The sequence below is a fragment of the Oncorhynchus mykiss genome, chromosome 28 (assembly GCF_013265735.2).
Source record: "Oncorhynchus mykiss isolate Arlee chromosome 28, USDA_OmykA_1.1, whole genome shotgun sequence".
Classification (NCBI taxonomy): domain Eukaryota; kingdom Metazoa; phylum Chordata; class Actinopteri; order Salmoniformes; family Salmonidae; genus Oncorhynchus; species Oncorhynchus mykiss.
This window is the reverse complement of record NC_048592.1, coordinates 39,953,289-39,975,766: the sequence shown is the minus strand read 5'-3', so window position 1 is coordinate 39,975,766 and position 22,478 is coordinate 39,953,289. Positions and strand designations below refer to the sequence as shown.

The following is a 22,478-nucleotide window of genomic DNA, read 5'->3' as shown; positions in this document are numbered from 1 at the left end:
TTTTTAAATTATTAAAATAATCAGAAAATCATTTTAAAAAACATTGAATATTGAAATATAGGAAACTATTTTGTCTCCCCCTCTCTTGCTAACATCTACTTCCTCCTCTCCTGAAGGACCTCCCTCGTTCCCCGGTGGCTCCACCCCTGGAGTCGTGTTTCCTGCGTCCGGCGAGGCCAGCCAACCGCCGCCCCCCCTCCCGCTGGGCAGTCCGTTCTCCCTGCTCCTCCCCCCGAGGCTGGCATGATGTCACAGGGCGGAGGTTCACCTTCCCCATGTTGACTGGGACCAGTAAGACTGAAGCCACCTGTATGCTGGAGCTGGACGAGACTGGACCAGGAACAGGAACAAGACTGGAACCATCGTCTTCTGCATGATAGAATCGTTGCCCATTACCCTGTCGTCCTTAACTCCCTTAACTTGCTCAACTCTCTTCCTCCTCTTCCCCTCCCTACTCCTCTCCACCCTCACCTCCTCCCTCTCCTCCTCCTCCCTGAGCCTGTCCAGACTGGGTACCTCAGACCCCTCCGACCCCCCCCCCCCCCCCCCCCCCCTTGTAAATCGGGGGCTGAGACCCTGTAGCACCAGCTGACCAACCAGGAAGAAAAAGATCTGGAATTTAGAACTCTGGAATGAAAATGACCTGGAATGTACTGTAACCATGACATCAAAAACATTGTCATCAGAGGTGCCTGTACTTGATTTACTCGTAGTTCCAGCTGATATGTGTGTATGTTAGTCTTATAATGGAAACGTTTTTGAGGTGTTGAAAGAAAACATTAAAACCGTTATTATAATACTGTTTCCAACATGGTTTTACAAAAGTTCTGTCTGTTTACGTTTTTTTGTTTATTTTGCATTACATATCATTTGTTATATATTCTGTGTTTGTGTAAATTCTCGGGTAAAACTTTTTTCTTATTATTAAGTTGACCATACTTTATGTTACTGTTCCTTTCGAAGCTTGAAGTCAGACTACTCAGTTGTACTGGTTGAAGAAACAAACGAAACAAACACTACGGTTTCATGATGTCATTTACGATGCTAATTGTATGTATGTTTTTATTTCTATATGTTGAAGTGAATGTTGAACTCGGTAAACGTGTAGGAGGAGACAGGGGAAAATAGCAACTGAATAACTTTTCTGCATATGTGGGGAGGCAGTTGTTGAATGGCCCCCCTACACCCACGTTCCAAAAAAACATGGTTTAATTATTATATATTTTCTTTAAAAGAGCAAGGTTGGGTTGTTGATGTTGGGTTATTTGGTGCTGGGTTATTGACCTTTGACCCTGCGGGTCAAATCCGAAGACTGGAGGCGTAGTTCGGATAGTTATTTTTAGCCACCCGTGTGAGTAAATGTTGTTACTGTTCATCTGTTCTGTTGTATAGTTATCACATGTTGAAAAGTTGAACATGAGTTTCAATGAGGTTTACAGAAATGTACAAGTTCCCTAAAAGCCTATGCAAATCCAATTGCTAGAATAGAAATCACCTTATTATAATATGTGATGAATAATCTTCATATTCTAGAAGAATGTGTAAAATACAACAACAAAAAAGGAACAATTTAATTTGCAGTGTGTAAACTCAGAGACATGCTCCGGGCTGGATGTGTCAATGTGTAGTTCATACATGCATATTCTTGGAGCAGACTTACTGTCTTACCTCAATTAGCCACAAAATCTCTAGTTTGAAAGTGACTGTTTTTTGGGAGGAAGCTCTGCTGTGCCATTTTCCCAAAATGCCCCCCCCCCCCCACATGGGCCAGACCCCTAGCAATTTGAGTTCTAGATAATGATCTTCAGAGCCTAGCTAGCAAGATGCACACACAGCAAAAGGGAGAGAGAGGGCAGTGTCATGGTGCACATATGTGAGGTAGTACGCAATTTTCAGGGACCACTTTTGGCTCTCGAACGCTACTTTTCAAGAACTACTGGATAAAATTGATACAAAAAGTACCCGGAGAATCTCTTTAACACGATACACCGGACTGACATTCACTATCACGGGTGGCCAATAAGATCTAACTGAAAGCCAAGCCCCTAATAAGCCACGCTTCCTGAAAATAACCCGAAGGATAACATTCAAAAAGACCCAGCAGCTAGATCATCCCAGTATATACCCAACTGATGACTAAATTAACCCATGTTTTGGGTAATCCCAAAACCCCAAGATGTTGTGTTTATTCATGCCAACCCACATGGCTGCGTCAAAATAACCCAGCGTGTACTCTGTCCAAAATGGAACCCAGCACTGGGTTACCAAAGAACACAAATTTAGTTATTCAAACACAGCATATTTGGTGGTCTAAAGTAGTGCACTACGTAGAGAATAGGGCTCTGGTCTAAAGTAGTGCACTACGTAGAGAATAGGGCTCTGGTCTATAGTAGTGCACTACGTAGAGAATAGGGCTCTGGTCTAAAGTAGTGCACAACGTAGAGAATAGGGCTCTGGTCTAAAGTAGTGCACTACGTAGAGAATAGGGCTCTGGTCTAAAGTAGTGCACTACGTAGAGAATAGGGCTCTGGTCTAAAGTAGTGCACTACGTAGAGAATAGGGGGCAATTTGGAATGCAAGCATATCTGCATGCCTTTGGAAAACACACTTTAGTGCATATGTACATACAAGCTGCTGCTACTGCTGTCATTGTGCTAGATCACCCAGCTTAGATATAAAAACTAAACTAAGGCTAGGATTTAATTATTTGCCTTTATTTATTTAATCAGGGAGTCACCGTTGAGACCAGTGTCTCTTTTATGAGGGAGCCCCAGGGAGTCACCGTTGAGACCAGTCTCTCTTTTAATGAGGGAGCCCCAGGGAGTCACCGTTGAGACCAGTGTCTCTTTTATGTGGGAGCCCCAGGGAGTCACCGTTGAGACCAGTGTCTCTTTTACGAGGGAGCCCCAGGGAGTCACCGTTGAGACCAGTCTCTCTTTTATGTGGGAGCCCCAGGGAGTCACCGTTGAGACCAGTGTCTCTTTTATGTGGGAGCCCCAGGGAGTCACCGTTGAGACCAGTGTCTCTTTTACGAGGGAGCACCAGGGAGTCACCGTTGAGACCAGTGTCTCTTTTATGAGGGAGCCCCAGGGAGTCACTGTTGAGACCAGTGTCTCTTTTACGAGGGAGCCCCAGGGAGTCACCGTTGAGACCAGTCTCTCTTTTATGTGGGAGCCCCAGGGAGTCACCGTTGAGACCAGTGTCTCTTTTATGTGGGAGCCCCAGGGAGTCACCGTTGAGAACAGTGTCTCTTTTATGTGGGAGCCCCAGGGAGTCACTGTTGAGACCCGTGTCTCTTTTATGAGGGAGCCCTAGGGAGTCACCGTTGAGACCCGTGTCTCTTTTATGAGGGAGCCCTAGGGAGTCACCGTTGAGACCAGTGTCTCTTTTAATGAGGGAGCTCCAGGGAGTCACCGTTGAGACCAGTGTCTCTTTTACGAGGGAGCCCCAGGGAGTCACCGTTGAGACCAGTCTCTCTTTTAATGAGGGAGCCCAAGGGAGTCACCGTTGAGACCAGTGTCTCTTTTACGAGGGAGCTCCAGGGAGTCACCGTTGAGACCAGTGTCTCTTTTATGAGGGAGCCCCAGGGAGTCACCGTTGAGACCAGTGTCTCTTTTACGAGGGAGCCCCAGGGAGTCACCGTTGAGACCAGTGTCTCTTTTAATGAGGGAGCCCCAGGGAGTCACCGTTGAGACCAGTGTCTCTTTTAATGAGGGAGCTCCAGGGAGTCACCGTTGAGACCAGTGTCTCTTTTATGAGGGAGCCCCAGGGAGTCACCGTTGAGACCAGTGTCTCTTTTACGAGGGAGCCCCAGGGAGTCACCGTTGAGACCAGTCTCTCTTTTAATGAGGGAGCCCAAGGGAGTCACCGTTGAGACCAGTGTCTCTTTTACGAGGGAGCTCCAGGGAGTCACCGTTGAGACCAGTGTCTCTTTTATGAGGGAGCCCCAGGGAGTCACCGTTGAGACCAGTGTCTCTTTTACGAGGGAGCCCCAGGGAGTCACCGTTGAGACCAGTCTCTCTTTTAATGAGGGAGCCCAAGGGAGTCACCGTTGAGACCAGTGTCTCTTTTACGAGGGAGCTCCAGGGAGTCACCGTTGAGACCAGTGTCTCTTTTATGAGGGAGCCCCAGGGAGTCACCGTTGAGACCAGTGTCTCTTTTACGAGGGAGCCCCAGGGAGTCACCGTTGAGACCAGTGTCTCTTTTAATGAGGGAGCCCCAGGGAGTCACCGTTGAGACCAGTGTCTCTTTTAATGAGGGAGCTCCAGGGAGTCACCGTTGAGACCAGTGTCTCTTTTATGAGGGAGCCCCAGGGAGTCACCGTTGAGACCAGTGTCTCTTTTACGAGGGAGCCCCAGGGAGTCACCGTTGAGACCAGTCTCTCTTTTAATGAGGGAGCCCAAGGGAGTCACCGTTGAGACCAGTGTCTCTTTTACGAGGGAGCTCCAGGGAGTCACCGTTGAGACCAGTGTCTCTTTTATGAGGGAGCCCCAGGGAGTCACCGTTGAGACCAGTGTCTCTTTTACGAGGGAGCCCCAGGGAGTCACCGTTGAGACCAGTGTCTCTTTTAATGAGGGAGCCCCAGGGAGTCACTGTTGAGACCAGTCTCTCTTTTACGAGGGAGCCCCAGGGAGTCACCGTTGAGACCAGTGTCTCTTTTATGAGGGAGCCCCAGGGAGTCACCGTTGAGACCCGTGTCTCTTTTACGAGGGAGCCCCAGGGAGTCACCGTTGAGACCAGTGTCTCTTTTACGAGGGAGCCCCAGGGAGTCACTGTTGAGACCAGTGTCTCTTTTAATGAGGGAGCCCCAGGGAGTCACCGTTGAGACCAGTGTCTCTTTTAATGAGGGAGCTCCAGGGAGTCACCGTTGAGACCCGTGTCTCGTTTACGAGGGAGCCCCATATATACACAATAAAGAAATATGTATCAAAATACAATTTAAAACACAACACACAGAACATAAATATACACAATATACACAAAACTAAAACAAACACACTGTTCATTAGAGAAATCCTCTTGTCCGCTGCCTGAACTGCCCAAGGGACACTAACGCATCTATTCTACATTTATATTGGAGATTATTCCAGACATGTGGAGCAAGACTACTAAAGGTTGACTTATCTAACTCTGTAGGCACCCAATGGGGTCTCTAGAGTTAACTCTGTAGCCACCCAATGGGGTCTCTAGAGTTAACTCTGTAGCCACCCAATGGGGTCTCTAGAGTTAACTCTGTAGCCACCCAATGGGGTCTCTAGAGTTAACTCTGTAGCCACCCAATGGGGTCTCTAGAGTTAACTCTGTAGCCACCCAATGGGGTCTCTAGAGTTAACTCTGTAGCCACCCAATGGGGTCTCTAGAGTTAACTCTGTAGCCACCCAATGGGGTCTCTAGAGTTAACTCTGTAGGCACCCAATGGGGTCTCTATAGTTAACTCTGTAGGCACCCAATGGGGTCTCTAGAGTTAACTCTGTAGGCACCCAATGGGGTCTCTAGAGTTAACTCTGTAGGCACCCAATGGGGTCTCTAGAGTTAACTCTGTAGGCACCCAATGGGGTCTCTAGAGTTAACTCTGTAGGCACCCAATGGGGTCTCTAGAGTTAACTCTGTAGCCACCCAATGGGGTCTCTAGAGTTAACTCTGTAGCCACCCAATGGGGTCTCTAGAGTTAACTCTGTAGCCACCCAATGGGGTCTCTAGAGTTAACTCTGTAGCCACCCAATGGGGTCTCTAGAGTTAACTCTGTAGCCACCCAATGGGGTCTCTAGAGTTAACTCTGTAGCCACCCAATGGGGTCTCTAGAGTTAACTCTGTAGCCACCCAATGGGGTCTCTAGAGTTAACTCTGTAGCCACCCAATGGGGTCTCTAGAGTTAACTCTGTAGCCACCCAATGGGGTCTCTAGAGTTAACTCTGTAGCCACCCAATGGGGTCTCTAGAGTTAACTCTGTAGGCACCCAATGGGGTCTCTATAGTTAACTCTAGCCACCCAATGGGGTCTCTATAGTTAACTCTAGCCACCCAATGGGGTCTCTAGAGTTAACTCTGTAGCCACCCAATGGGGTCTCTAGAGTTAACTCTGTAGCCACCCAATGGGGTCTCTAGAGTTAACTCTGTAGCCACCCAATGGGGTCTCTAGAGTTAACTCTAGCCACCCAATGGGGTCTCTAGAGTTAACTATGTAGCTACCCAATGGGGTATCTAGAGTTAACTCTGTAGCCACACAATGGGGTCTCTAGAGTTAACTCTGTAGCCACACAATGGGGTATCTAGAGTTAACTCTGTAGCCACCCAATGGGGTATCTAGACCAGATCTAACCAACCCTGTGAACGGGTTTGATAACTTTACATTTTAAATATGAACAGTGAAGTTAGATATGTTGGAAGCATTCGGAGCAGGGCTTTGTTAAACAAGAAGGTAATGATGTGATCAACGTGCCCGTAAAGAGGACCAGCCAACCGTTCGGTAAACAATACAGCGACGAGTAATAAAACTGTATCCTGTGATAAAATGAAAAGGCGTTTATGATGAAATGTCATCCAGGGGTTTTAACAGCAGAGGCAGCTGCTTTTTGATAAATAGTATTGTCATAATCAACAACAGGTAGAAATGTTTCACAATATGCTTCCTGCTGACTACAGAGAGACCTGTATTTGTTTCTGTTAATAAAAAAAAACACACATTTAAATCTTAATTTCTTAAAAAGCTCATTGTTATGTTTTTGTTTTGTTTTTCAATACCAAAGGTACTGGTATGCAGGGACTCGCTCGATTATAGAGCCGTCCGATTCAACTCGGCGGGTCAGGGTCGGCCGTTCCGGTGTGGTCGGATCCCCTCGTGGGACTGATCCCTGGTCGGGCTCGGCCCCCGCCTGGCGCATTTCCTCTGTCGGTGGTGCGCCGTCCGATGAGTACAGATGTAATCTCAAAGACGTTTACGAACCACATTCACGGTAAAAGGTTTGTTTACGAACCACATTCACGGTAAAAGGTGCATTATGACGACGTAAATAACCTTTAAATGAGCGTATTGCCCAAAACCCACGATTGTTTTGAATCTCTACGTTAAACGTGAAGTTACTCGTTCTGTATTTATTACTGATTTCATTATCTTTATATTGTCGTCTCTTACTTTCTCTCTGCGTTGTTGGGAAGGACACATTTCACTGTTAGTCAACACCTGTTGTTCACCGAGCATGTGACAAATAAAATTGGATTTGATTTGATTATGAGGGTGGTGATATCTTGAACTGACATTTTGTTGTCAATTATTTCCAATTGACTAAAACTTTTACTATGATATAAATATAGATAAATAGTTGTTACTATGATATATATATAAACTGTTTACTATGATATATATATAAACTGTTTACTATGATATATATAGAAACGGTTTACTATGATATATATATAAACTGTTTACTATGATATATATAGAAACTGTTTACTATGATATACTGTATATAGAGAGATTAAAACTGAAAATGGACAAAGTAAAATAAACAAGCAGAACGGTAATAACCTTGGTTGAAACCATTTGACATGCCTGTTTTCCGTCCCTCCAACCTCCATCCCCAAACTGCAGAGTTCATTGAAATGTCATTTACACACTATATTAATCAGTAACACAACATGGACCTCTAGTCCTCTTCAGAGAGATAGCTAGTGACATTAATCAGTAACACAACATGGACCTCTAGTCCTCTTCAGAGACATTAATCAGTAACACAACATGGACCTCTAGTCCTCTTCAGAGATTTAGTTAGTGACATTAATCAGTAACACAACATGGACCTCTAGTCCTCTTCAGAGATTTAGTTAGTGACATTAATCAGTAACACAACATGGACCTCTAGTCCTCTTCAGAGAGATAGTTAGTGACATTAATCAGTAACACAACATGGACCTCTAGTCCTCTTCAGAGAGATAGCTAGTGACATTAATCAGTAACACAACATGGACCTCTAGTCCTCTTCAGAGAGATAGCTAGTGACATTAATCAGTAACACAACATGAACCTCTAGTCCTCTTCAGAGAGATAGTTAGTGACATTAATCAGTAACACAACATGGACCTCTAGTCCTCTTCAGAGAGATAGTTAGTGACATTAATCAGTAACACAACATGGATCTCTAGTCCTCTTCAGAGAGATAGTTAGTGACATTAATCAGTAACACAACATGGACCTCTAGTCCTCTTCAGAGAGATAGTTACTGACATTAATCAGTAACACAACATGGACCTCGTCGTCTCGTCTCAACACACTGGGTGTTATTAACTATACAGTAGATTGGGCCCCTCGTCTTCTCGTCTCAACACACTAGGTGTTATTAACTATACAGTGGATTGGGCCCCTCGTCGTCTCGTCTCAACACACTAGGTGTTTTTAACTGTTCAGTGGATTGGGCCCCTCGTCGTCTCGTCTCAACACACTGGGTGTTATTAACTATACAGTGGATTGGGCCCCTCGTCTTCTCGTTTCAACACACTAGGTGTTATTAACTATACAGTGGATTGGGCCCCTCGTCGTCTCGTCTCAACACACTGGGTGTTATTAACTGTTCAGTGGATTGGGCCCCTCGTCTTCTCGTCTCAACACACTGGGTGTTATTAACTATACAGTGGATTGGGCCCCTCGTCTTCTCGTCTCAACACACTGGGTGTTATTAACTATACAGTGGATTGGGCCCCTTGTCTTCTCATCTCGTCTCAACACACTGGGAGTTATTAACTATACAGTGGATTGGGCCCCTCGTCGTCTCGTCTCAACACACTAGGTGTTATTAACTATACAGTGGATTGGGCCCCTCGTCGTCTCGTCTCAACACACTAGGTGTTATTAACTGTTCAGTGGATTGGGCCCCTCGTCGTCTCGTCTCAACACACTGGGTGTTATTAACTATACAGTGGATTGGGCCCCTCGTCTTCTCATCTCGTCTCAACACACTAGGTGTTATTAACTATACAGCAGGATAAATAACAATCTTTCTTCATTGTTTGACTTATTCACAGCCGGTTGTCATTTCAGCTCAAGTCAGTCTCATTACTTATTTACAGACTACAGCCTGACGGAAGTATAGCCCTGTAGTCTCTGCTGACATCTCTAACTAGTAGCTATGAGCTAAGATATTACCCTACACACACATGCACGCACACGCACACACACACACGCACACGCACACACGCACACGCATACACGCACACGCACGCACACACACACACACACACACACATACACGCACACGCACACGCACATGCACACACACGCACGCACGCACACGCACACACACACTCACACATACACACACACACACACACACACACACACACACACACATTGAAACTTGCTTAATAAACCAATGCATAAAATATAAACAAGATGTAAATGTCAGACGTGTAGCAGTGTACTACTGAGACTAAAACCACGTCTAGATATCCTCTATGAATCACTCTCTCTGGAAACAAAATGGCTGTGACAGGTACATTAGAATCCTGACGTATGTTTCCTCAGTTGAAAAGTCATTCATTCTTTGATTTACTACGACAACAAGTCGACAGCGGTGCCTGATGCCAGTACAAATAGGTCAAAAGTAGTGCACTATATAGGGAATAGTGTCCCCGTGTTGTAGTAATGCACTATATAGGGAATAGGGTCCCAGTGTTGTGGTAATGCACTATATAGGGAATAGGATCCCAGTGTTGTAGTAGTGCCCTATATAGGGTCCCAGTGTTGTATTAGTGCACTATATAGGGAATAGGATCCCAGTGTTGTAGTAGTGCACTATATAGGGAATAGGGTCCCAGTGTTGTAGTTGTGCACTGTATAGGGAATAGGGTCCCAGTGTTGTAGTTGGTCCCTATATAGGGTCCCAGTGTTGTAGTAGGGCCCTATATAGGGAATAGGGTCCCAGTGTTGTAGTTGTGCACTGTATAGGGAATAGGGTCCCAGTGTTGTAGTTGGTCCCTATATAGGGTCCCAGTGTTGTAGTAGGGCCCTATATAGGGAATAGGGTCCCAGTGTTGTAGTAGGGCTGTGTAGACGGACTAAAGAGTCACCCACCGCACACTCTGCTTCGGGTTTAGATGGACTGTAGAGGATCTCATCCAGAATCATATTTACTGTGTGGTAGTCTTGTCTGGACATGTTTTGAGTTGAGGTAGTCTCAGTTATTTTTCTCTGATGGCTTCAACACAGCTGCCATTCAATCTTTTTATTTTATTTATTTACAGTGTGAATAAAGTGTTGTGTGTTATTGCAGAAGCGGGGAGATCAACAGCTGAGGTACGCCATAAACATTGTCAGAACAAATGCTTTCGGGCGATGAAAATGGATGTCTGCAATCAAATGATACACTCCTATTCCGTATGATGACAGCAGCAACAACTAAAACAGACAACCTATGAATTTTGCATGAGGCTCCCCCCCCTGTTCTGCATTTCATGGATGATTCTACAGTTAGTAGATTTAATTGAATTTGTTTCAGAGACGTTATGCCATTTTATCATCTGTTTAAATACCCCACAAATTGTGTTTCCAATGTTTTCAGACTTTCTCTTTCCTCTCCTCTCTGTTTTCTCTCGTTCGCAGTGTCGGGGTTGAAAGTATCAACGGTTTTGAGGCTTTCATGCTTTCACAGGTCCCAATCTGTTAGCTAAAATTACTCTGAAACACAAAAGCACAAACCGCAGCTGTGCGCAAAGTCTGTCCTATCAAAAGACTCCAACTGACAGCACAACAACACAACAGCATCGGCCACGCGATTAGCGCAGGGTTGTCATGCCAACGTCACACACAAAAAAAAAAGCCTCGCGCGCCAAGACTGACTGTATAAAAGGTTGAGCCAGGGGAGAATCCTATCCATGGAGAAAAGCTTTCTCCTGAAGCCCTCTGTTCCCCCTGAGTTCCAGTTATGTCATCAGAGGCCCATGAGGGAGTGCAGGTTCATTTGAATGCTGACATTTAAATAAAAAAATAAATGTAAAAAATATATATATATATATACTTTATTGTATTGTCTCCTCTGTTATTTGTTTATTTTAGGCCCACTAGGAAGTGAGGTGGTAACAGTGGGTTACTTTCTGTAACTTACATTAAAGTCTTCAATACCATCCCTAGGAGTTGATGTATAGACCTGATCCTAGATCAGCACAGAGCTGTGGATAATGAAGAGCTGATCCTAGATCAGCACAGAGCTGTGGATAATGAAGACCTGATCCTAGATCAGCACAGAGCTGTGGATAATGAAGACCTGATCCTAGATCAGCACAGAGCTGTGGATAATGAAGACCTGATCCTAGATCAGCCCAGAGCTGTGGATAATGAAGACCTGATCCTAGATCAGCCCAGAGCTGTGGATAATGATGCTAATGTCAGTGTGTGTAAATGCTGTGGGAGCAGAGGACAAGTTTGAGGATTTCCACTCCCACATAAAGACTCTATTGTGGTCAGACAGACAGGACCATTGACGTGGAAGGGAGGCCGTTAGAACAGACAGGACCGTTGTGGTGCAGGGAGACCAGACAGGACCGTTGTGATGCAGGGAGACCTTTAGAACAGACAGGACCGTTGTGATGCAGGGAGACCAGACAGGACCGTTGTGATGCAGGGAGACCGTTAGAACAGACAGGACCGTTGTAATGCAGGGAGACCGTTAGAACAGACAGGACCGTTGTAATGCAGGGAGACCAGACAGGACCATTGTGATGCAGGGAGACCAGACAGGAGCATTGTAATTCAGGGAGACCAGACAGGACCGTTGTGATGCAGGGAAACCAGACAGGACCGTTGTAATGTAGGGAGACCGTTAGAACAGACAGGACCGTTGTGATGCAGGGAGACCAGACAGGACCGTTGTAATGTAGGGAGACCGTTAGAACAGACAGGACCGTTGTGATGCAGGGAGACCAGACAGGACCGTTGTGATGCAGGGAGACCGTTAGAACAGACAGGACCGTTGTAATGCAGGGAGACCGTTAGAACAGACAGGACCGTTGTAATGCAGGGAGACCAGACAGGACCGTTGTGATGCAGGGAGACCAGACAGGACCGTTGTGATGCAGGGAGACCTTCTGTCCGTCCGCCAGTCTGTCTGTCTCTCTTTTGAAAAACAAACAGATCCATCCATTTGCTGCCTCCTGGTCTTGTCTACTGTGCAGCTAATTTATGTTGGATGCACACACACACGCACTTGCACACATGCACGCACACACCCACACAAACACACACACACACACACAAACACTCTCCCGTGCTGAGCTGGAAGAGCGGTGTGTCTCTGAAGTCCCTGAGCAGTGTGGTGTGAAGGATCATGGGAGGACAGCTGGCCTCCGTCTCAGTGTGGTGTGAAGGATCATGGGAGGACAGCTGGCCTCCGTCTCAGTGTGGTGTGAAGGATCATGGGAGGAGAGTAGAGCTGGTCTCCGTCGCTCAGTCTGTGTGACATCACAAAACAATGACTGAGGATTTGGACCATAATCCTTTAGAGGCTCTGGCAGCTCGGGGACTAGGGGGCTTGGGGACAGGTGGGGAGGGAGAGGGCCCTGGGAACATGGGGAGGAGGGGGCTGGTGGATGGGGAGCTGGAGAGGAGGGGGTTGGGGAACATGGGGAGGAGGGGGCTGGTGGATGGGGAGCTGGAGAGGAGGGGGTTGGGGATTGGTGGGGAGAGAAGGAGGGCTGCCCTATGCACATATACATGGAACACTGGTCACTTTCATAATGGAACACTGGTCTCTTTAATAATGGAACACTGGTCACTTTAATAATGGAACACTAGTCACTTTAATAATGGAACACTGGTCACTTTAATAATGGAACACTGGTCACTTTAATAATGGAACACTGGTCACTTTAATAATGGAACACTGGTCACTTTAATAATGGAACACTGGTCCCTTTAATAATGGAACACTGGTCACTTTAATAATGGAACACTGGTCACTTTAATAATGGAACACTGGTCACTTTAATAATGGAACACTGGTCCCTTTAATAATGGAACACTGGTCACTTTAATAATGGAACACTGGTCCCTTTAATAATGGAACACTGGTCCCATTAATAATGGAACACCGGCCCCTTTAATAATGGAACACCAGTCCCTTTAATAATGGAACACTTGTCCCTTTAATAATGGAACACTGGTCCCTTTAATAATGGAACACTGGTCCCTTTAATAATGGAACACTGGTCACTTTAATAACGGAACACGGGTCACTTTAATAATGAAACACTGGCAACTTTAATAATGGAACACTGGTCCCTTTAATAATGGAACACTGGTCACTTTAATAACGGAACACTGGTCCCTTTAATAATGGAACACTGGTCCCTTTAATAATGGAACACTGGTCACTTTAATAATGGAACACTGGTCCCTTTAATAATGGAACACCGGCCCCTTTAATAATGGAACACTGGTCGTTTTAATAATGGAACACTGGTCACTTTAATAATGGAACACTGGTCCCTTTTAATAATGGAACACTGGTCCCTTTAATAATGGAACACTGGTCACTTTAATAATGGAACACTGGTCCCTTTTAATAATGGAACACTGGTCACTTTAATAATGGAACACTGGTCACTTTAATAATGGAACACTGGTCCCTTTAATAATGGAATACTGGTCCCTTTAATAATGGAACACTGGTCACTTTAATAATGTTTACATGCTGTTTTACTCATTTCATATGTATATACTGTATTCTAGTCAAGTCCATCCTATTAAACTATTGCTCTATATATACAATTCTACCATTCATATTCTTCAGATATACTACATATTCTATCCACATACGGTCAATAATGTCTATACATCCCCTCACTATATATGTATATATAGACCATGAAGGTCTGATTCACACAGTCTCCTCCGACTAATTGATGTGGAGATGTGTCTGTTACTGAACTCTGTGAGGTGCAATCTGAGGTAACTCTGTGTCTTCCTTTCTTGTGGCGGTCCTCATGAGAGCCAGTTTCATCATAGCGCTTGATGGTTTTTGCGACTGCACTTGAAGAAACTTTCACAGTTCTTGAAATGTTCCGGATTGACTGACCTTATGGATTTGGTATTTTACCAAATAGGTCTATGTTCTGTATGCCCCCCTACCTTGTCACAACACACCTGATTGGGTCAAACACATTAGGAAGGAAAGAAATTCCACAAATGAACTTTTAACAAGGCACAACTGTTAATTGAAATGCATTCCAGGTGACTACTTCATGAAGCTGGTTGAGAGAACGCTAAGAGTATGCAAAGCTGTCATCAAGGCAAATGGTGGATACTTTAAAGAATCTCAAAAATAAAATATATTTAGATTTGTTTAACACTTTTTTGGTTACTACATCCATATGTGTTATGTCATAGTTTTAATGTCTTCACTATTATTCTACAATGTAGAAAATAGTTTTTTTTTAAATGTAAAAACTTGAATGAGAAGGTGTGTCCAAACTTTTGACTGGTACTGTATGTATGTATGTATACAAACATGGTGTGAATTGTTAGATGTTACTGCACTGTTGTCTGTGACCAATAACATCTGATAAACATGTGTCTGTGACCAATAACATCTGATAAATATGTGTCTGTGACCAATAACATCTGATAAATATGGACCAATAACATCTGATAAATATGGACCAATAACATCTGATAAATATGGACCAATAACATCTGATAAATATGGACCAATAACATCTGATAAATATGGACCAATAACATCTGATAAATATGTGTCTGTGACCAATAACATCTGATAAACATGTGTCTGTGACCAATAACATCTGATAAACATGTGTCTGTGACCAATAACATCTGATAAACATGTGTCTGTGACCAATAACATCTGACAAACATGTGTCTGTGACCAATAACATCTGATAAACATGGACCAATAACATCTGATAAATATGGACCAATAACATCTGATAAACATGGACCAATAACATCTGTTAAATATGTGTATGGACCAATAACATCTGATAAATATGGACCAATAACATCTGTTAAATATGTGTATGGACCAATAACATCTGTTAAATATGTGTATGGACCAATAACATCTGATAAATATGGATCAATAACATCTGATAAACATGTGTCTGTGACCAATAACATCTGATAAACATGGACCAATAACATCTGATAAACATGTGTCAGTGACCAATAACATCTGATAAATATGTGTCTGCAACCTACAAATTGACCACCATACAGTTGGGAAGAGATAGTTGGGAAGAGATATTGGATGTGCCGAATCCACGTGGTTTATGAACCGATACGCAAAACAACGGCAGATTCAAAATTAGATGATGTTGCAGACAATTACATTGATAGAACTCAATATATCTATAACGGTAGATCTCCTCTTCTTCTGAAGAGTTGTGATCATTTTGACCCCACGGGGTGAGATCTTGCGTGGAGCCCCAGATCGAGGGAGATTATCAGTGGTCTTGTATGTCTTCCATTTCCTAATAATTGCTCCCGCAGTTGATTTCTTCAAACCAAGCTGCTTACCTATTGCAGATTCAGTCTTCCCAGCCTGGTGCAGGTCTACAATTTTGTTTGTGGTGTCCTTTGTCAGCTCTTTGGTCTTGGCCATAGTGGAGTTTGGAGTGTGACTGTTTGAGGTTGTGGACAGGTGTCTTTTATACTGATAACAAGTTCAAACAGGTGCCATTAATACAGGTAACAAGTGGAGGACAGAGGAGCCTCTTAAAGAAGAAGTTACAGGTCTGTGAGAGACAGACATCTTGCTTGTTTCTAGGTGACCAAATACTTATTTTCCACCATAATTTGCAAATAAATTCATTAAAAATCCTACAATGTGATTTTCTGGATTTTTTTTCTCATTTTGTCTGTCATAGTTGAAGTGTACCTATGATGACAATTACAGGCCTCTCTCATCTTTTTAAGTGGGAGAACTTGCACAATTGGTGGCTGACTAAATACTTTTTTTGCCCCACTGTATGTACATGTAGGTAGTTATTAAAGTGACTGTGCAGAGATAATAAACAGCAGCAGTGTATGTGAAGAGTGTGAAGGAATGTGAATGTGTGTGTGTGTGTGTGTGTGTGTGTGTGTGTGTGTGTGTGTGTGTGTGTGTGTGTGTGTGTGTGTGTGTGTGTGTGTGTGTGTGTGTGTGTGTGTGTGTGTTTGTGTGTGTGTGTGTGTGTGTGTGTGTGTGTGTTGTAGTGTCAGTGTAGTATGTGTGAGTGTGTGGTTAGAGTCCAGTGAATGTACATGTACATCGAGCCTGCGCAAGAGAGTCTGCAAAACAATTATAATAATAACTGATGACAGGACAGTCCTTGGTCGGACAGAGTGACATCTGGCAGATGCTGACAGGACAGTCCTTGGTCGGACAGAGTGACGTCAGCTCTACTATGGTCACTTCAAACTAATGATTCTTATCTTCTAGGATATTTAGCACGATAGCATGATTCCAGCTGAAAAGGCAGTTGAGATAAGGTATCTCACTCCTTCTATAATCGCGTCTGGACTGATCAGATATCTTAGGGCATGTGTGTTTGTCCTTCAATCGGGAACATCTTAGAGCATATGTGCTTATCCTTCAATCAGAATCATCTTCAAACATTTTGAACAGATATACAATGGTTCATTGGATCAGTCTAAAACTTTTCATATACACTGTTGCCATCTAGTGGCAAAAATGGGCTGGGCTGAAATAATACATTATGGCCTTTCTCTTGCATTTCAAATATGATTTTGCATATCCTTGCTTCAGGTCCTGAGCTACAGGCAGTTAGATTTGGGTATGTCATTTTAGGCGAAAATTGAAATAAAAGTGTCCAATCCTTATTAAGGCATGTGTCCTTCAATCAGAAACATGTGTCCTTCAATCAGAAACATATTTGACCTTCAATCAGAAACATATTTGACCTTCAATCAGAAACATATTTGACCTTCAATCAGAAACATATTTGACCTTCAATCAGAAACATATTTGACCTTCAATCAGAAACATATTTGACCTTCAATCAGAAACATATTTGACCTTCAATCAGAAACATATTTGACCTTCAATCAGAAACATATTTGTCCTTCAATCAGAAACAGCAACAGGGAAAGAACAGGTCCTGTGTGGTTAAGTTGGTAGAGCCTTGCAGCTCCAAGGTTTGTAGGATCAAGAAAGGCATTTCAATTTACAATGTGTAGGTGACATGAAAACATGAGACATTTCCCTCTTGAGACATTTCCCTCTTGAGACATTTCCCTCTCGAGACAATAGTTTCTACCTTAACAACACTATCAACAAGGCAGGTCCTACAGGCCCTAGTTTCTACCTTCTTAACAACACAATCAACAAGGCAAGTCCTACAGGCCCTAGTTTCTACCTTCTTAACAACACTATCAACAAGGCAGGTCCTACGGGCCCTAGTTTCTACCTTCTTAACAACACTATCAACAAGGCAGGTCCTACAGGCCCTAGTTTCTACCTTCTTAACAACACAATCAACAAGGCAAGTCCTACAGGCCCTAGTTTCTACCTTCTTAACAACACTATCAACAAGGCAGGTCCTACGGGCCCTAGTTTCTACCTTCTTAACAACACTATCAACAAGGCAGGTCCTACAGGCCCTAGTTTCTACCTTCTTAACAACACTATCAACAAGCAGGTCCTACGGGCCCTAGTTTCTACCTTCTTAACAACACTATCAACAAGGCAGGTCCTACAGGCCCTAGTTTTGTGGCACCTGGAAGACTGTTCAGTCGTGTGGTCAGGTGCCACAAAAAGGGACTTGGGGCAATTGCAGTTGTCTCAGAACAGGGCAGCACGGCTGGCCCTTAAAAGTACACAGAGAGCTAACATTAATAATATGCATGTCAATCTCTCCTGGCTGAAAGTGGAGGAGAGATTGACTTCATCACTACTTGTTTTTGTAAGAGGTTGACATGTTGAATGCATCGAGCTGTTTGTTTAAACTACTGGCACACAGCACAGACACCCAACATACCCCACAAGACATGTCACCAGAGGTCTCTTCACAGTCCCCAAGTCCAGAACAGACTATGGGAGGTGCACAGTACTACATAGAGCCATGACTACATGGAACTCTATTCCACAGTACTACATAGAGCCATGACTACATGGAACTCTATTCCACAGTACTACATAGAGCCATGACTACATGGAACTCTATTCCACAGTACTACATAGAGCCATGACTACATGGAACTCTATTCCACAGTACTACATAGAGCCATGACTACATGGAACTCTATTCCACAGTACTACATAGAGCCATGACTACATGGAACTCTATTCCACAGTACTACATAGAGCCATGACTACATGGAACTCTATTCCACAGTACTACATAGAGCCATGACTACATGGAACTCTATTCCACAGTACTACATAGAGCCATGACTACATGGAACTCTATTCCACAGTACTACATAGAGCCATGACTACATGGAACTCTATTCCACATCAGGTAACTGACGCAGCAGTAGAATCAGATTTAAAAAACAGATAAAAACACATCTTAAGGAACATAGGGACTGTGAAGAGACACAGGTACAAACACATGCACACGCGTGCTTTGTGATATTGTTGTAGCGTAGCATTAAATATTCAGCATTGTAGATATGTAGTGACGTAATTATGTTTTTTTTAAAATCTCGTTTAAAGTGTTTAGACACCAGGAAGAGTAGCTGAGGCCTTGGCAGCAGTTAATGGGAATCCCTTCATAAAACACCCATACAGCATGGCCTCTATGCAATCTGTCTAAAGGTAATTTCCCATCTGCAACGTTTACAGTAAATGCAGTATCCTCTGGCGTGGGAACATTGCCTTGACATTTAAATCACGCGGTAATGCTGAATTTCCGCCATACGGATTGAATAGAGCCCTAAAGCACAGTTGTGATCTGACTGGACTAGCCCGGCGATATCGTCAGGGCACCAGAAGAGGGCGTCTTTGAGGCCATGTTCCTACTTTCTGTCCTCTGCCTTTTTTCTAAACAAGCCTGCGCTGTTAGAAGAGAAACGCAAGGATTTTCAACTTGATCATATGAAATTGAAAAGAACAATTGTTAAACATGAACCACTTTTATTCTCAAAGTCATAAAAACATACAATCTCAAGTTGGAAATATATATTCACTTCCAAACAAATACAAGCCCTGGTGTAGAAGTGTGCAAAGCTGACTGGACTCCCTGGGATAGTTTTCATAGCTTTAAAGAGTGAACAGCTAGCTAGCTTTCCTTCATCATTTAGACATTAGCGATCAGTATTAATCTATCGGTCTGAGGAGCACTTTGTGAAAAGCAAGGTGGAAGCTACAGGCTGATTCATCACGTTGATCAATCCTGAGCTCATCAATCATTTAGAACACTGAGAGAATGTCCCAGAGGTTAGGTTACCGAGCAACAAACAAGATGGACGATACAGGCTGATACACTGAGAGAATGTCCCAGAGGTTAGGTTACCGAGCAACAAACAAGATGGACGATACAGGCTGATACACTGAGAGAATGTCCCAGAGGTTAGGTTACTGAGCAACAAACAAGATGGACGATACAGGCTGATACACTGAGAGAATGTCCCAGAGGTTAGGTTACCGAGCAACAAACAAGATGGACGATACAGGCTGATACACTGAGAGAATGTCCCAGAGGTTAGGTTACCGAGCAACAAACAAGATGGACGATACAGGCTGATACACTGACAGAATGTCCCAGAGGTTAGGTTACCGAGCAACAAACAAGATGGACGATACAGGCTGATACACTGAGAGAATGTCCCAGAGGTTAGGTTACTGAGCAACAAACAAGATGGACGATACAGGCTGATACACTGAGAGAATATCCCAGAGGTTAGGTTACCGAGCAACAAACAAGATGGACGATACAGGCTGATACACTGACAGAATGTCCCAGAGGTTAGGTTACCGAGCAACAAACAAGATGGACGATACAGGCTGATACACTGAGAGAATGTCCCAGAGGTTAGGTTACTGAGCAACAAACAAGATGGACGATACAGGCTGATACACTGACAGAATGTCCCAGAGGTTAGGTTACCGAGCAACAAACAAGATGGACGATACAGGCTGATACACTGAGAGAATGTCACAGAGGTTAGGTTACCGAGCAACAAACAAGATGGACGATACAGGCTGATACACTGAGAGAATGTCACAGAGGTTAGGTTACCGAGCAGCAAAGAAGATGGACGATACAGGCTGATACACTGAGAGAATGTCCCAGAGGTTAGGTTACCGAGCAACAAACAAGATGGACGATACAGGCTGATACACTGAGAGAATGTCCCAGAGGTTAGGTTACCGAGCAACAAACAAGATGGACGATACAGGCTGATACACTGAACAGAATGTCCCAGAGGTTAGGTTACCGAGCAGCAAACAAGATGGACGATACAGGCTGATACACTGAGAGAATGTCCCAGAGGTTAGGTTACCGAGCAGCAAACAAGATGGACGATACAGGCTGATACACTGACAGAATGTCCCAGAGGTTAGGTTACCGAGCAACAAACAAGATGGACGATACAGGCTGATACACTGAGAGAATGTCCCAGAGGTTAGGTTACCGAGCAACAAACAAGATGGACGATACAGGCTGATACACTGAGAGAATGTCCCAGAGGTTAGGTTACTGAGCAACAAACAAGATGGACGATACAGGCTGATACACTGAGAGAATGTCCCAGAGGTTAGGTTACCGAGCAACAAACAAGATGGACGATACAGGCTGATACACTGAGAGAATGTCCCAGAGGTTAGGTTACCGAGCAACAAACAAGATGGACGATACAGGCTGATACACTGAGAGAATGTCCCAGAGGTTAGGTTACCGAGCAACAAACAAGATGGACGATACAGGCTGATACACTGAGAGAATGTCCCAGAGGTTAGGTTACCGAGCAACAAACAAGATGGACGATACAGGCTGATACACTGAGAGAATGTCCCAGAGGTTAGGTTACCGAGCAACAAACAAGATGGACGATACAGGCTGATACACTGAGAGAATGTCCCAGAGGTTAGGTTACTGAGCAACAAACAAGATGGACGATACAGGCTGATACACTGAGAGAATGTCCCAGAGGTTAGGTTACCGAGCAACAAACAAGATGGACGATACAGGCTGATACACTGAGAGAATGTCCCAGAGGTTAGGTTACTGAGCAACAAACAAGATGGACGATACAGGCTGATACACTGAGAGAATGTCCCAGAGGTTAGGTTACCGAGCAACAAACAAGATGGACGATACAGGCTGATACACTGAGAGAATGTCCCAGAGGTTAGGTTACCGAGCAACAAACAAGATGGACGATACAGGCTGATACACTGACAGAATGTCCCAGAGGTTAGGTTACCGAGCAACAAACAAGATGGACGATACAGGCTGATACACTGAGAGAATGTCCCAGAGGTTAGGTTACCGAGCAACAAACAAGATGGACGATACAGGCTGATACACTGAGAGAATGTCCCAGAGGTTAGGTTACTGAGCAACAAACAAGATGGACGATACAGGCTGATACACTGAGAGAATGTCCCAGAGGTTAGGTTACCGAGCAGCAAACAAGATGGACGATACAGGCTGATACACTGAGAGAATGTCCCAGAGGTTAGGTTACCGAGCAACAAACAAGATTCTGATTCTGATTCTGGGTCCAGTTCACCTCAATAATTGGCCCACCCGTTATTACAAGCAGACTGACATTGTTGCATTAACAACTATTTGTAAAATCCTTTTTACCCGTTTGGAAAGAATATGTAGAAACTGAATGTAATGCTTGGACATTCATCGGACTGTTGCTTCTGTATTCCTTTTGTCTACATATAATAACTCAAAGTCAATCATTTTCCCATAAAATCTGATCTAGGATCTGTCCTCCACAACCCTAATCCCACCCCCCAAACACTGCACAAAAAAATCCCTGAGACTGATCTCAGGACCAGTGCCATACCATGAGAGAGGACTTGACGAAGATCCTCTCTGGGTGTTTCTAAATAGTCTAACCTGGCTTCCTCTCCTCGTCTCCTCTCCTTCTCTCCTCTCCTTGTCTCCTCTCCTTCATCTGCACTGATATACAAAACTGAATAGGTGAGAGAACATAAATATCCCATCCGCCGTAGTCTATATCCTATAATTCACCTATCCTGCGTTTTCAGAAAAATGAAGATGAAAGAGAGGAGACAAGGAGAGGAGAGAAGGAGAGGACACGAGGAGAGGACGCCACCTGAGAGTGTTTGACATGCCCCCCCCCCCCCCCCCTCCCCCTCAAGCAGCTGTCTCCCACCGCTGGCTGAATAGCACCTCCACGACCTTAGGGTCAGCCAGGGTTGAAAGGTCACCTAGATCCTTCTCGTTCCGGGCGATCTGCCTCAGGACCCTCCTCATGATCTTACCTGATGTTGTTGGTTAAACATAAATAAAAACATTCATTTAAAAAAAAATTTATTATAAAATGTC

General features: G+C 44.1%; 2 protein-coding genes across 3 annotated transcripts in view; one reads left to right on the top strand and one right to left on the bottom strand.

Annotated features, from left to right (window-relative positions):
- Positions 1-2,400, top strand: part of LOC110508256 (microtubule cross-linking factor 1-like) — a 129,782-nt gene extending 127,382 nt beyond the window's left edge. Inside the window, exon 17 of one of the 2 annotated variants that reach the window (XM_036966544.1) lies at positions 117-2,400. In XM_036966544.1, the coding sequence (XP_036822439.1) occupies positions 117-377 (261 nt within the window). In that variant the 3' untranslated portion in view covers positions 378-2,400. The remainder of the gene's footprint in view (positions 1-116) is intronic. The other variant, XM_036966545.1, reaches the window with a different exon arrangement.
- A 16,664-nt stretch (positions 2,401-19,064) lies between these two features.
- LOC110509144 (acetyl-coenzyme A synthetase, cytoplasmic-like) overlaps positions 19,065-22,478 on the bottom strand; it is a 44,704-nt gene continuing 41,290 nt past the window's right edge. The window contains exon 18 of the mRNA XM_036966133.1: positions 19,065-22,414. Coding sequence (XP_036822028.1) covers positions 22,287-22,414 — 128 coding nt within the window. The 3' untranslated portion in view covers positions 19,065-22,286. The remainder of the gene's footprint in view (positions 22,415-22,478) is intronic.